The 13195-nt window shown below is 37.9% G+C and overlaps 1 protein-coding gene across 3 annotated transcripts in view; it reads left to right on the top strand.

The window, feature by feature from the left end:
• LOC107020729 (regulator of G-protein signaling 1) overlaps nucleotides 1–12939 on the top strand; it is a 14409-nt gene extending 1470 nt beyond the window's left edge. For 2 of the 3 annotated variants that reach the window (XM_015221197.2, XM_027917159.1), the window contains 10 exons: nucleotides 2146–2266; nucleotides 2427–2490; nucleotides 2603–2687; nucleotides 3254–3327; nucleotides 8380–8571; nucleotides 10910–10998; nucleotides 11092–11330; nucleotides 11612–11736; nucleotides 11947–12068; nucleotides 12216–12939. In XM_015221197.2, the coding sequence (XP_015076683.1) occupies nucleotides 2146–2266; nucleotides 2427–2490; nucleotides 2603–2687; nucleotides 3254–3327; nucleotides 8380–8571; nucleotides 10910–10998; nucleotides 11092–11330; nucleotides 11612–11736; nucleotides 11947–12068; nucleotides 12216–12392 (1288 nt within the window). In that variant the 3' untranslated portion in view covers nucleotides 12393–12939. Of the gene's footprint in view, nucleotides 1–1432; nucleotides 1588–2145; nucleotides 2267–2426; nucleotides 2491–2602; nucleotides 2688–3253; nucleotides 3328–8379; nucleotides 8572–10909; nucleotides 10999–11091; nucleotides 11331–11611; nucleotides 11737–11946; nucleotides 12069–12215 lie in introns of all 3 variants that reach the window. The other variant, XM_027917158.1, reaches the window with a different exon arrangement.
• Nucleotides 12940–13195: the final 256 nt, after the last annotated feature.

The following is a 13195-nucleotide window of genomic DNA, read 5'->3' as shown; positions in this document are numbered from 1 at the left end:
CCCCCCCTTAGATACGCCCCTGGACGTGGATAGGGGAACTCTTAACAGCTGCTGCAGCACAAGATGAGGCTTAGAATTTATCAACTTCGTGTTTTTGGCTTTTATTTTCCCGATCTAATTCCTGGCAATGTTCCCAACTCTTGTTGTTCATACGTATTAGTGGATGTAATACTAGTCTCTGTTCTAGATTGAGATTATGCTCTTCCCACTTAAAAATGAAATTATAGTATTTAATGGTGATATACCAAATGATAATTGACATAGTAATTATAAACAAGTAAACAACAAAACTATGAGAGAAGAAAGTTTGATATGGACAAAAAGTAGAATACAACATTATGGAGCGGGTTGCGTGAGGTTAGCTGTGGCTGGTGAAACCATCCCCTTTCCCTCCCCATTGATACCCCAAACATTTTTATCTTAACTTCCCGCCATTTGTAAGGATGGTGTTGCCAAAATTTTCTTGCTTCTCCCCCTTACTTTATTGTGGAGTAGCAGAGGTTCAAAGACCGTCTCCATATCCAGGGAAATGGAGGCAATAGAGAGTAGGATCTAAGCAAGGGGGTGAGAAAAAGAATTGGAATCTGCTCCATCTTTTTTACGCTGTAAAGGGAGAGAGAAGAGAAGGTGGATAGATTTGGAGTGTCTTACCTGATATAGTTCATTCCTTCCTTCANGTGTTTTAGTTATTTTTGCATGTCAAGGTGTGTGATTGTGTTCTACTGTTAATTTTAACTTAACATTTAATAAAGGGAAAAAGGACAAATATACCCTCAAACTATCACAAATAGTATGTCAATACCCTTCGTTATACTTTAAGGTTGTATATACCCTTACCGTCATTCTTTTGGGTTGTGTATATCCTTGAATCTAACGGATGGACACGTGGCACCATCTAAACAATGCAACCATATTTTATTTAATTTTTATTCACAATTAAAAAAAACCCACCCAATTTCCACCATTTGACCCACCCACGACCCAACCTAAAATATCCTAACCCAATTATAACCCCAAATCACCCAAAAGACACTTCATCATTCATCCTCACACTAACATTCCAAAGTCCAGATCTTGTTAAGATGATATGAGTTTATAGCTTGTTTGCACGTCAGAATATTCTCAGTTTACTATTCAATATTCACCTATTCATGATGAAAGCTAAGTGGAAGAAGAAGCTTACGAGGAGGCTCAAGAGTAAGCACCAAAAGATAAGAAGAGATCGAAGTAGAACCTTGTTCAGAAATTCTCAACGGTCTAGCTATGCTTATGGTCTTCGTTAGGCTTCTGCGGTTTAAGTTTTGTTTGAAAACTTCAATAACATTTGAGTTGTGATTTTGTTCTAATCATACATAATTCAAATTTTTGTATCCGATTTTGGCTATGAAAAATATGGTTTAGATTGTATTTCTTCGTTTGCCTTATGGTTCAGTTGAATATTGTGTAAAATTAACCGAAGAAAATGAAGATCCAATAAACAACTACAGTTGTCGATGGTGGTCAATTGACTGGGATGACATTGAAATCTTTGAGGATGGATCACCAGACCACTCTTCCGAAGCTCTTATACATACTGCGGCAGAAACGGTAAGAATGGTGTCGCCGGCGATGGTCGTGCTAATATTGGAAGGATTGGTTTTGGATCCAATTTGATGGATATGCTGTTGGTTATAATTGGGTCGGGTGTTTTAATGTGGGTGATGGGTGGGTTTTTTAATTAAAGGTAAAATACTAATATTAAATTAAATTCAGAAAATCATTTGGATGGAGACACGTGTCCCTCCGTTAGTCCAAAGGGTAATACGTTCTAAAATTTAGACGGTAAGGATATCACTGTCCTAAAAGTATAACGAAGGTTATTTAGATACCATTTATAATAGTTCGGGGGTATATTTGTTCTTTTTCCCTTTAATAAAAAACATGTGTGCCACAATAATGTGTTGCTCACAGAATGTTTGTCGCCTTGTCTTTTATTTTATGAAGTAAAGCCACTTTAATTTTTCTTGTGTTGGAGCTTTTTATGATTAATTTTTTCAATAATTGTTTAAAGTTGCATTATTTTGTATATCCATTCAATGCTTGAGCTTTTATTTCCATTTAAGTTACCTAAGATGTTGGCATTGACCACTTGAGTTTCCTCTGCAGACTTCTATTGAAAGCGACATTACCTTACATGATTCACAAGATTCCTAGGTCCAAAGGCAGTAGCTTTTGGCTAGTGGCAATTCAAGTTATTGCAAGCTTAAATCTATTGTTCTCGATAGTGGTATCNATATATATATATATATATATGTAGAATCACTAAATTTCAATAAATACTACATTTGAATCCAGAAATTTTAAGTGCATCGGTGATAAAAATATAGCGATTCAACCCATAAAGTTTAATCCTAGATCCGCCTCTGATATTCATATGGCTTCTGCAGATGGCTCTCAATTTTCTGAAGTTCAGAAAGAGGCATTGGTGGAGGTCATGCTATCTTTGGGCAGGTAATTTACTCTTCAATCCATGAACGCATATGATTTTGTTTTCATATTTCTTGCCTTAATCTGGTGCTTGATTGCTTATTCTGTAATACATCTAATCCTCCTTGCTTTCCAGTCTGGATTGAAGGTCCACTCGGATTTGGTTTGCTGTTGAGCTGCCGTATTACACAGATATTCCAACTTTATTATATATTTGTGAAGTAAGTTTGACTTTTCAAAGTAATTAATGATAACTGTTGTTCTTTGTAATTGATGAGATGATTATGTATCTATTGGCCTCATCAATATTCAATTGAGAAACTGTTAAATGGTGCAGCTTCCTCAACAACTCTTTTCCCTGGAAGAAAATAAACAAATAGAAATAACTGCATGTCTCCTGAGGAAAATAGGATAATGGACTATCACATATGTAATTCCGGTTTCACAGAAATGAAAAGAGGATTGATTACCTGCAGATATTAAAGGTTGCTCAAAAATAGTACACCACCCCTGAGATAAAGTGATGTTATATCTTCCTGTTGGCATGGCCTTCCTAAAGATATGTCACAACTGAATTAAAATGAAACAGAATTCATCTACTATGTCTTTTCTATACTTTTTTTCCTTTTCTTCCTTGTCTCTCTCTCTCTCATTTACTCTTTTGTCGTTTGAAAAATTTGAGATATAGCTTTAAAAGACTATGTCTTAGTGCTATTGTTGATTCATGTTACGTGGAAAAACTCTTTTTTGATAGTCTTATATTTCTTGGTTTTGTATGGTGCTTCAGGAGACGTCTGCCACCACTTAGATCCTATATTTTTCTTCTGCTGATTCTCTTGCCATGGATAGCTCTTGCTGCAGGTAAGATTCTTCAAGTTGAACTCTATAAATAAGTCTTCTTTTAAGTTCCTTTCTCATCACCTTATACCTTATCGTGATTTAAAGGCTATGGGTGTCGTATCGCCTTTTAAATAAACCTGTTTATTAAATCAATTAAATATTTAACCTTTTTCTTACCTTGTAAATAACCTCAGACTTCAGTTCGATTATTCGACTTTTGAGTTTATAAAGACAAATTAAATGAATTTAAAAAAAGATAATGACAACTTGGCGCAAAGGAAAAATTTTCCAACAATATCCTTTATAATTACACCCGCTGAATTTTGATATTCTAAATACACTTAATGATGGCATAATTATTTATGTTTATTAATACTTCACGCTCTATGTAACATGCTTAATAAAAAGTGGCTAAATTTTTTTTCATATACATAATTTTAGTAACAGAAACGAAGTCTTATGTACTTTATTTGTTTACATTCTCGATAAGATTTAAATTATCATAATCTAAACTATTTCTTTTTATACATTGAAATGTTTTAGATAATAGAACAAAGAGTAAGAAAAACTTGTTGGGCTTTGTGGAGGCTTGTGAGCCGGCCCGACCCATTACTGAAACCCTAGGTTAACCATTTGGCTTTCCTATAAATATGATCCTTGTATTTGTAATTCCAGAGTAGCACAAGTGAAATAAAATCCTCCTGTTACAGTCGTGGAGTAGGGAAACCGAACCACGTTAAATTCTTGTGTGTCCCGTTTGTGTTCTGTTTCTCTTTTCTCTAGATTATTTGTGTGTGTTGTGTGTTTAATTCCCAACAATTGGTATCAGAGCGAGGTTTCAACAACATTGTAACACAAACTGTGAGAAATTGTCACCTAGGGTTCTTGTGTGAAGAACTGTGTGCAGGGAGGAGTAGCCGCCGTTACCGTGTGGGTAACCTCAAGCAGCAGCCGGCTAGGAGAACCGCGCAGGGTGCGAACAGCCGTCGTCCGTGTGCTGTCCGTCGCGCCGTTCCGGTGGCCGCCGCGTCGAGGAGCCTCAGATCCAGCCGCGAGCGTCCAGATCGTGAGCATCGTCCAAATCGCCGCCCGCTGTCTGTAGACGCCGTTAAGGGAATTGCCGAAGTCCTTTGAGATGGCAGAAGATGGGAAGTTCCGAATTGAGAAGTTCGATGGTACAGATTTCAGTTGGTGGAAGATGCAGATTGAAGATTTGCTGGTTCAGAAAGATTTGGACGTAGTGTTGGGTGACAAGCAAGGAAAATTGTCTGATGCAGAGTGGGCAGTTTTGGATCGGAAAGCTATGTCAGTTATCCGACTCTCGTTGACCAAGAATGTTGCGTTCAACATTCTTAAGGAGAAGACAGCGAAAGGCATCTTGGAAGCCTTGTCTAACATGTACGAGAAGCCATCTGCAGCAAACAAAATTTTTCTGATTAGAGAGTTGGTGAACACAAAGATGAAGGAAGGCAGTTCAGTTACCGAGCACATCAACTCATTGAATTCGATCTTAGCCAGACTTTTGTCAGTTGGCATTAAGTTCGATGATGAAGTTCAAGCTTTACTACTGTTATCATCATTGCCTGACAGTTGGTCCGGAACGGTTACAGCAGTTGCCAGTTCAGTGGGACCTAATGGATTCACCTTTGAGAAGATTCGTGATCTCGTTCTTGGCGAGGATGTCAGAAGAAGGAGTTCTGGAGAATCATCAGGTGATATGCTAAACGTCGTCAGAGGCAGAGGAAATAACAGAGGTAGTGGGAGCAGGAACCGAAGAAGGAGTCAGTCGAAGGCTCGGGATGGCTCAGGTGTAACATGTTGGAACTGCAAGGAGGTGGGGCATTTCAGGAATCAATGCCAGAAAGACAAACAAGTCAACATTGCAGAAGACAGCGTCAACGAGGATTTGTTTATCTGTTGCGCGGAGAGCAATGTGGATTCCTGGGTCATGGATTCTGGTGCTTCTTTTCACGCTACCCACAGCAGTGAAGCATTGCAGAATCTGGTTATTGGAGACTTTGGAAAGGTAAGGCTTGCAGACGATAGAGCTCTTGATGTTACGGGCATGGGTGACATGGTGCTGAAGACGCCAGTCGGTTTCTGGACCTTGAAGGATGTCAGAGTTGTTCCAAGCTTGACGAAAAGTTTGATTTCTGTTAGGCAGTTGGATGAACAGGGACATCATGTGAAGTTCGGAAATGGGCAGTGGAAGGTCGTGAGGGGCAATCTTGTCATGGCTCGTGGAACAAAAAGAGGATCGTTGTATATTGTCGGATTACCGTCTGAGGGAGTGACCGTCCCAGTTCAGAAGAAAAACAAAGTCCGGTTCACAGAATCTCGTGGGCAGAAGAAGGTTGTCTTTGCAAGAAAGAAACCCAGAGCCACAGGTCAGATTCAGGATGAACGAGCAAGGAAAGGTTCAGGAAGACCAGTCAGAGGCGTTCGTGGCAGTGGGAGCACCGGCCGTGCTTCAGCCAAGGCTCCTAGAAGACAGTGGGTCAAGAGAACCAGTATTCCAGCTGTTGATACGTCTCCAGAAAATTTCTTGCTGAGTATGGAGAGTGTTTGTTCTCAGGGAGTTCTAGGATCCGGCAGTTCGTGTCTCAAGTGGGAGCCGGTAGGGACCGAGGACGAGTCAAGGGCAGTTTCAGCCGTGACTGATGTGTTGAAGCTTCGGGGAGCTTCAACGGGCCTTTCAGTTGACTGATGAGAAGGCCGCTGTAGCAGGAGAGAGTTGAAAAAGATTACTAGACATACAAGTGTTCTAAGTGGATGACAGTTGAAATTCTTCAAGCCTCCAAGTGGGAGATTGTTGGGCTTTGTGGAGGCTTGTGAGCCGGCCCGACCCATTACTGAAACCCTAGGTTAACCATTTGGCTTTCCTATAAATATGATCCTTGTATTTGTAATTCCAGAGTAGCACAAGTGAAATAAAATCCTCCTGTTACAGTCGTGGAGTAGGGAAACCGAACCACGTTAAATTCTTGTGTGTCCCGTTTGTGTTCTGTTTCTCTTTTCTCTAGATTATTTGTGTGTGTTGTGTGTTTAATTCCCAACAAAACTCGGCGTCATGTTTTCAGAATTTTGACCAAAAGAGAAGATAATTTTGGAGGAGAAGGTTTTAAGCAAACCTTAATCATTTGTTTGACTATAAATTATCTCATTAAGGGCAAAAGGAAAATCACAAACTAAAATTGTTTCTAATATAGAAAAGTAGCATTCTTTTGTGGAATTGTGGTAGTCTAAAAAAGAAAGTGTGTCACGTGAATTGAGATGAAAAGAGTAATATTCTATGCTTAAAATAGAAAAGAAAAAAAAAGTTAACAAAATAAAAATTAAAAAGTTCTACAACATGTTAGCATATGTACATTATATAATATAGTAAAGTATATAAATATCATGTAGTGGCCATGGCTTAATGGATAAGGTGATTCTTAATTGCAGTGATATATGTTGGTTTGAAACATATCGGGAACCCCTTTTTGCAAAATAAAATTGTTGCATAAATGGATAACTCAAAATGCACCTATGCGGAATTGAACTCGCGTCTTTGAGGACAACAAGTTGACTTGCCACCAGTGACAACATACGCCCCATTTGTGCTGTGGGTGGCAAGTTTAATATTTATATAATATAACGTACATATATACATGTCTTTCAGAATATCAATGGAGATCATTGGGTGTTGTGGCACCCCCACGGCTATGAATAGATCCGCCCCTGGTCGTAGGAGCCAAGCATGGAAGTGAAACTTGATACTCAAGTTATCCCTAAGAGAGAGAGATATCTAAGTATCTAGGGTTTTTGCTCCAAGGAAATGGGGAGATCAATGATAATGTCACATCGTATTGGTGCGGCACAGATGAAGTGGAGGCTTGCATCTAGTGTCTTGTGTGACAAGAAGGTACCACCCTAACTTAAAGGTAAGTTTTATATAGTGGTGTTTAGACCGACTTTGGTGCATGGGGCGATGTGTTGTCTTGTCAAGAACTGCCAGGTTCAGAAGATGCAAGTGGCAGAAATGAGGATATTGAGATGGATGTGCGGACATATAGGAGCAATCATATTAGGAATGAGGATATCTGACACGAAGTGGAAGTGGCTTCTTGGTGGACAAGATGTGGTGGACAAGATGAGGGAAGGGAGACTGAGATGTTTTGGACACGTGAAGAGGAGAGGTGCGGACGCCACAAAAAGGAGGTGTGAGAGGTTGGATATAGGGGTTGAGGAGAGGCAGAGGTAGGCCGAAGAAGTTTTGTGAAGAGGTGATTAGCCAAGATATGCCACATCTTTAGCGTATTGAGGACATGACCTTAGATAGGAGGGTACGCGAATAAGGTAGAAAATTGTAGGTGTTGAGAGTTGTCTTATTACTTACTATTCATGTCTTTGGATGGGTGGGAGTATAGAGCGTCATGTGGGTCGTAGTATTAGCATACACATTTAGTCTTTAGCTTTTAGTATCTGATTCATTTGTGGTTTACTGTGTTTAGGTGACCGCACTTTGCTGCTGCTGTTACAATTTACTTGCATATCTGCTAAGCACTGCTTTGTTATTAGCTGTCATGTTTTTCCTTTAATTACTGTTTTGATTTGTTGGAACCGAGAGTGGGTCTGCGTACACTCTACCCTAGGTTGTTACTGTTTACTTAGTAGTTGCTTTCACTGGGTATGTTGTTGTTGTGGAAGTATGACTTGTCTTTTTGCAGTTAAGCTACTTTATGCATTTTAATTTTGTGTTTTAGTATTTGGTTAGTTTATCTTTCAGTTGAGTCGTGCCAAAACTTTGTGCAAGTGTGTGAGCAAGTATTTTTTACTTTCATTACCATGTGAGAATTTGTTGATTTTAGCTCAGTCAAATTGATTTTGATAATCGGCATTAAAAATTGCTGAAAAATTGCAAAAGTTTGATTTTCAACAGTTATTTGATTAGTGTATTCTGCTCTTTTCATATTGTCACTTTGGCACATGAATTATCTGTCATCCCTGCTATTAATATTATAAGCTTCATTTGCTAAAGTTGTTTATGTAAGAAAGGATTTTTGATATTAATACGGAGTTTGTCTGATGTAGTTATTCAGATAAAAAAGCCTCTGAATGACCGGTGCCACATGGGGACACTGTGGATCATCCTTGTTATGGGCCTTCATGCATTATATGTTGTAGCTTTGATTGCTTTTGCTGGGGCTGTGCATCATGTGGAATTCAGATTTCATGAACTCAAAGACCTTTGGAGAGGAATTCTTGTCTCTTCAGCTTCCATTGGTTTGTTTCTATCCATTTTCTTCGTTTGGCTTCTTTCCTGGCATGCTTCTGTGTCTTCCTGTGTGTGCTCTGGTAGGGGAATGACATATTAAGGAATGAAGTCAGAAAGACATATTTAGTCTTGATTAACACTTCCTCAATATTGTCCAAGCATCTAAAGATATTCTTACACATACCAGAAGCACGAGCATTATACTGAAATATTTTGTCAAGGAAAATTCAATGGAGGAAAGTAACTAGCTTCAGTGTAATGGTCAAAGTGGCTGACTTTCAGATCTAATAGCTGAATTTGACCTTCATGACTGAGACACCAATTTAAAATACTTCTCATGCATTCCCCTCAAGTTGGATAATACAAAACATGCATATCAAATTGCTTACAGATAAAATTCTTATCTAAAATCTCAGAAATAAATTGTTATTAATTGCAGCTTGACATACAGGGTTTAGATAATCACAGATAACAAAGGCTTCTAGTATAGGGTCTGTCTATAAAGTATAAACAGTGAGACATTTTATACCCCCCATTTAATACAAAGGCAAGTTCAGGAACTACTTGGTTAAACACACCACATTATGTAGATGTGAGAACTCAAATCAAAGTTTTTGATGGAAATTTTAGGTCATGTAAATTGTGTTGTAGCCCTGGAAACAAGAGTCTTAGCTTGGTTCTAGGAAAGCATGTTATTTATTGCTTTAGCAAGCTTCGTTTCCTCCTAGAGAAAATTTATACTCCCTTCACTGTCACATTTAGCTTCCTGAGAATCAAAATAGTGTGATATTTGACCAAGTCTTTTTTGATTTATTTTCATTTTTATAAGGTATAATTTTGAATGTCTAAATTTTAATTTAAGAAATGAAAATTCTTTATCCAATTATCAATAAATTTGATCAAATTGACCATAAGCAAAACTGTCAACCAAATTGTATGGGAAACTGGGGATGTATAGAGAAGTTCTTTTTCGTATGACTTGAGATTCTTGCTGACAGAAATGTATACACTCTTCATTCTATGTGACCAGTTGCTTTTGACACACCCAAATGTGACGACAAAACTTTTAAACTGTGTATTAGACACAGTTGAGGAAAGGTTTGGTGTTTGAAAGTTTCTCTCGTGAAGTTAGGGTGTGAAAGGGATACAGTGACATGTTTTGGGGGGGGGGGGTTAATTATTAGGCCTATCTTCAATCACAGGAAAGAAAATCCTTCTATCCATCAAAGCGTCATTAGCAGGATTAACTTCTAGATCTGACATTTATGATAGTCGTCCAGACTACTAAAAATACTGATATTGTAGGTTTTTTAATTTTGAATTATGCAGATTTTTTGTTGTCAGTTGGCTATATAAAGCCCTCCTATGCTTGAGAAAAATAAAAAATTGAGAGGCATTTTCAACATGTTTTTGCTGCCTGTCTTTTTTTTTTTTAAAAAAACACCTCCAGTCAGTTGCTTCACAGTGGCTTTGTTAACTGAAGTATGGTAAATGGTTACCATACTTGATAGAAAGGTGTACAAGAAGGTGCAATGAAAGACCCTGATACTCCGCATGATGTCAAGTTGGCTGCAAAGGACTACTCAAGTTCTATCCTTATGCACACTCATCCTGCCTATAAAAAATCAAGGTTCTCCTTCGCCCTCAACACCCCAAAAGTGCCCTAGATAGTACAACTTCTGGAGCATGGTACTTTTGAAGCACTTGCATAAAATCTGAAGATAATTTGATGCAATCCTCCAACCTCTTAGATCGTGGTATTTTCTGTAGCTACTTATATCATATGTTGCTCAGAGTCTCCAAAATGTCGCCTCACTCTTGTCCTTCCTAAAATGCACTACTTTTGGTATTCATATACATTTTTGAAGAGTCTGAGTAACATAGCTTATATTGTATTACTGGGGAACAGAGATGTCCGCTGGTGTTCGTCCTCCCTGCCCTTCCACTATGTGATGGCGCAAGTTACTAAATTTCATGGGGTGAAAGGACTTTGATTGGCCTCATGTATCCTATTTCATCATGATAGATACAACCACCTGGCTCTAAGTAAGAAAATGATAGAAAATTATGTTCAGATATTAACGCTATGAAGTTGTGGTTTTATTTTTAAATGTATGAAGACATATGAAACTCTGTAATATCGCAACTTGTTTTTTATCTTTAATATTTATTGGTTTGTTACATCATGCTTTATTCAAATACATATGTTATGACTTTCATCTGTCTGTTTCAACATTCACTGTTAGTTACTTGTAGTTCAAAGCTAAATTGAAAATGATATTTCTTCTTAGACATTTCCCAAGAATATTTTGTGTTGATACCACATTCTGTTTTCTCTGTATCAAGGAATATGGGTGGCTGCTTATGTAATGAATGAGGTTCGCGAAGATATATCATCGCTAGAAATTGCCTCAAGATTCTTGTTATTGGTTATGGTACAATTTCCTGATCTTGTGATACTTTGTTGATATGTGAGTATCAGAATATGTTTGTTGACTGCCTACAGTTTTTCTCTTTTTATTCAACAGACAAGTGTCCTTGTACTGGCATTCTTCTCTTTCTCGATTTCTCAACCTCTTGTCTCAGTTATGAGCTTGAGGAAGAAGAATCAGAAAGAATACAAGACAATGAGTCAGGCATTAGGTATACCTGATAGTGGGATCCTATTACAGAGGGAATCGACAAGCATTCTAGATCCCAATGAACCTTTGGAAAAGCTCCTGCTGAATCGAAGGTTCCGTCAGTCCTTCATGGAATTTGCAGACAGGTTTTACTCATTCTCCTTTTGCAAAAATATCATTAAATCTTCATGCTGTGTGCGTGGATCAGCTTATCATGTGAAGAGAGAAGATGGTCCTGTCTTTTCTCCTTGATTTTAACATAATTGAACATCAAAAGAAATAAAATGTATGTGATATTCTTGGAAACAAAGAAATAACAGATGAAAGCAGACCATCTTTTCTAGAGAGGAACTCTAACAGACAGGTCTGAAATTGATTGCACAGTAATAGAATGACCTTTTTTTCTTTTACTTTGTTCACATCGTAGTTGTCTGGCTGGAGAGAGTGTGCACTTCTATGATGAAGTGCAACATTTTGATAAAATTCCTATTCAGGATTCAGTTAGGAGAATTTACATGGCACGCCACATAATAGAGAAGTATATTGCTGCAGGTAAGGTCAATTCATATATGAAGCAAATTTTGATGGTCATATTAAATCTTCCCTTCAATGATTCTTCTTTAAAGCAAGTTTTCTTGGTAACTTGATGGATTATACACTTTGATTTTTTTTACTGTATCCTCCGGTCCTCCCTCTGGAAAGTATGCTCGTGCTTAAATTTTGATGGTTCTCTGACTTGCATAGCTCATTAAACACCTGTAGGAGCACCAATGGAGGTGAACATTTCTCACCGAATCCGGCAGGAAATTTTGAATACTAATGATCTCTCCCACACTGACCTATTCAAAAACGCTCTAGGTGAACTGATGCAGCTGATGAAACTGGTTGGTCTTTTACATTCTAAACCATTACTTGCTTGATTATAATGGTATTTTACATTGCTTAGTTATCCTCTTTCTATCCTTCCTTCCGTCTCACTCTCATCATCTCTTGTACTATTGTTGAATCGTTCTTCTTGTGGACACACAAAGAACTTAGCAAGAGATTACTGGTCGTCAATGTACTTCATGAAGCTGCAAGAGGATATCCGCATGAGAGCAGTTGATCCGGAGATGGAACATGCTAGTGGTTGGAATTTTTCCCCAAGATTGAGTTCTGTCCATTGCAGTGATGACCCTTTCCAGAATGAACATACAGAACTGCGATGATGAAACATGTGAGTGGGGTCATGACTTCCCAACGTCATGGAGTTGCATATATTTGGCCGTAACAGGAAGAGAAGGGAACCTAAACGAGACATGATATTCATCTTCACAGGATGGGCTCCAGCTACCTGATTCTCCTGTTCATAAACGATACGAGCCTTCAAGACCAAATTTTGCTGTGTGATGTTGCACCTCATGCTTTTCGGACCTGAAGGAGCAATGCCAAGATCATGGTATGTGAAAGAACAGGGCAGACTGAAAGTGGGCTTCTAGTTTTCAAATTTGTGGGTGGCAATTCATGCTGGCAGGTAGATTTAACAAATGCATACTTTTGTATGTAATTGGAACTTCATAGGTATATCTTTACTGTACTTGTTATATAAATCAACATGTGAATAAACTTTGATACCCATTGTTGTGTGAAGTTGTGAAAGTTACAGATGGAGTCGATGTTGAAATTCTGTTTGTTGGATAATTATATTGTAAAAATACAGTAAAGATAATTCTTGTGTTTATATATACTAGTCTCTGGGCACGCGTGATTTATATATACCCTCTAAATTATTTAAAATGGGTCAATTTTACCTTTTAGGTTATGTTTTTGACTTAAAATGTTTTCCCTGTTACATTTTTGGAGCAAAAATGTCTTCCAACTAGTAAAATAGCTCAAAAATACCATTTTATGGACGTTGCTCCATAACAAGAAAAAAGAATAGTTCAATTTTGCTGTTTAATTATTTGAAATATAATGTTTTTGCGCTTTATTTAAAATTGGGAACATTATATATAATAACAAACTATTAATT

Source organism: Solanum pennellii, chromosome 5, assembly GCF_001406875.1.
Source record: "Solanum pennellii chromosome 5, SPENNV200".
NCBI lineage: Eukaryota > Viridiplantae > Streptophyta > Magnoliopsida > Solanales > Solanaceae > Solanum > Solanum pennellii.
This window is presented reverse-complemented; position numbering and strand designations above follow the sequence as displayed.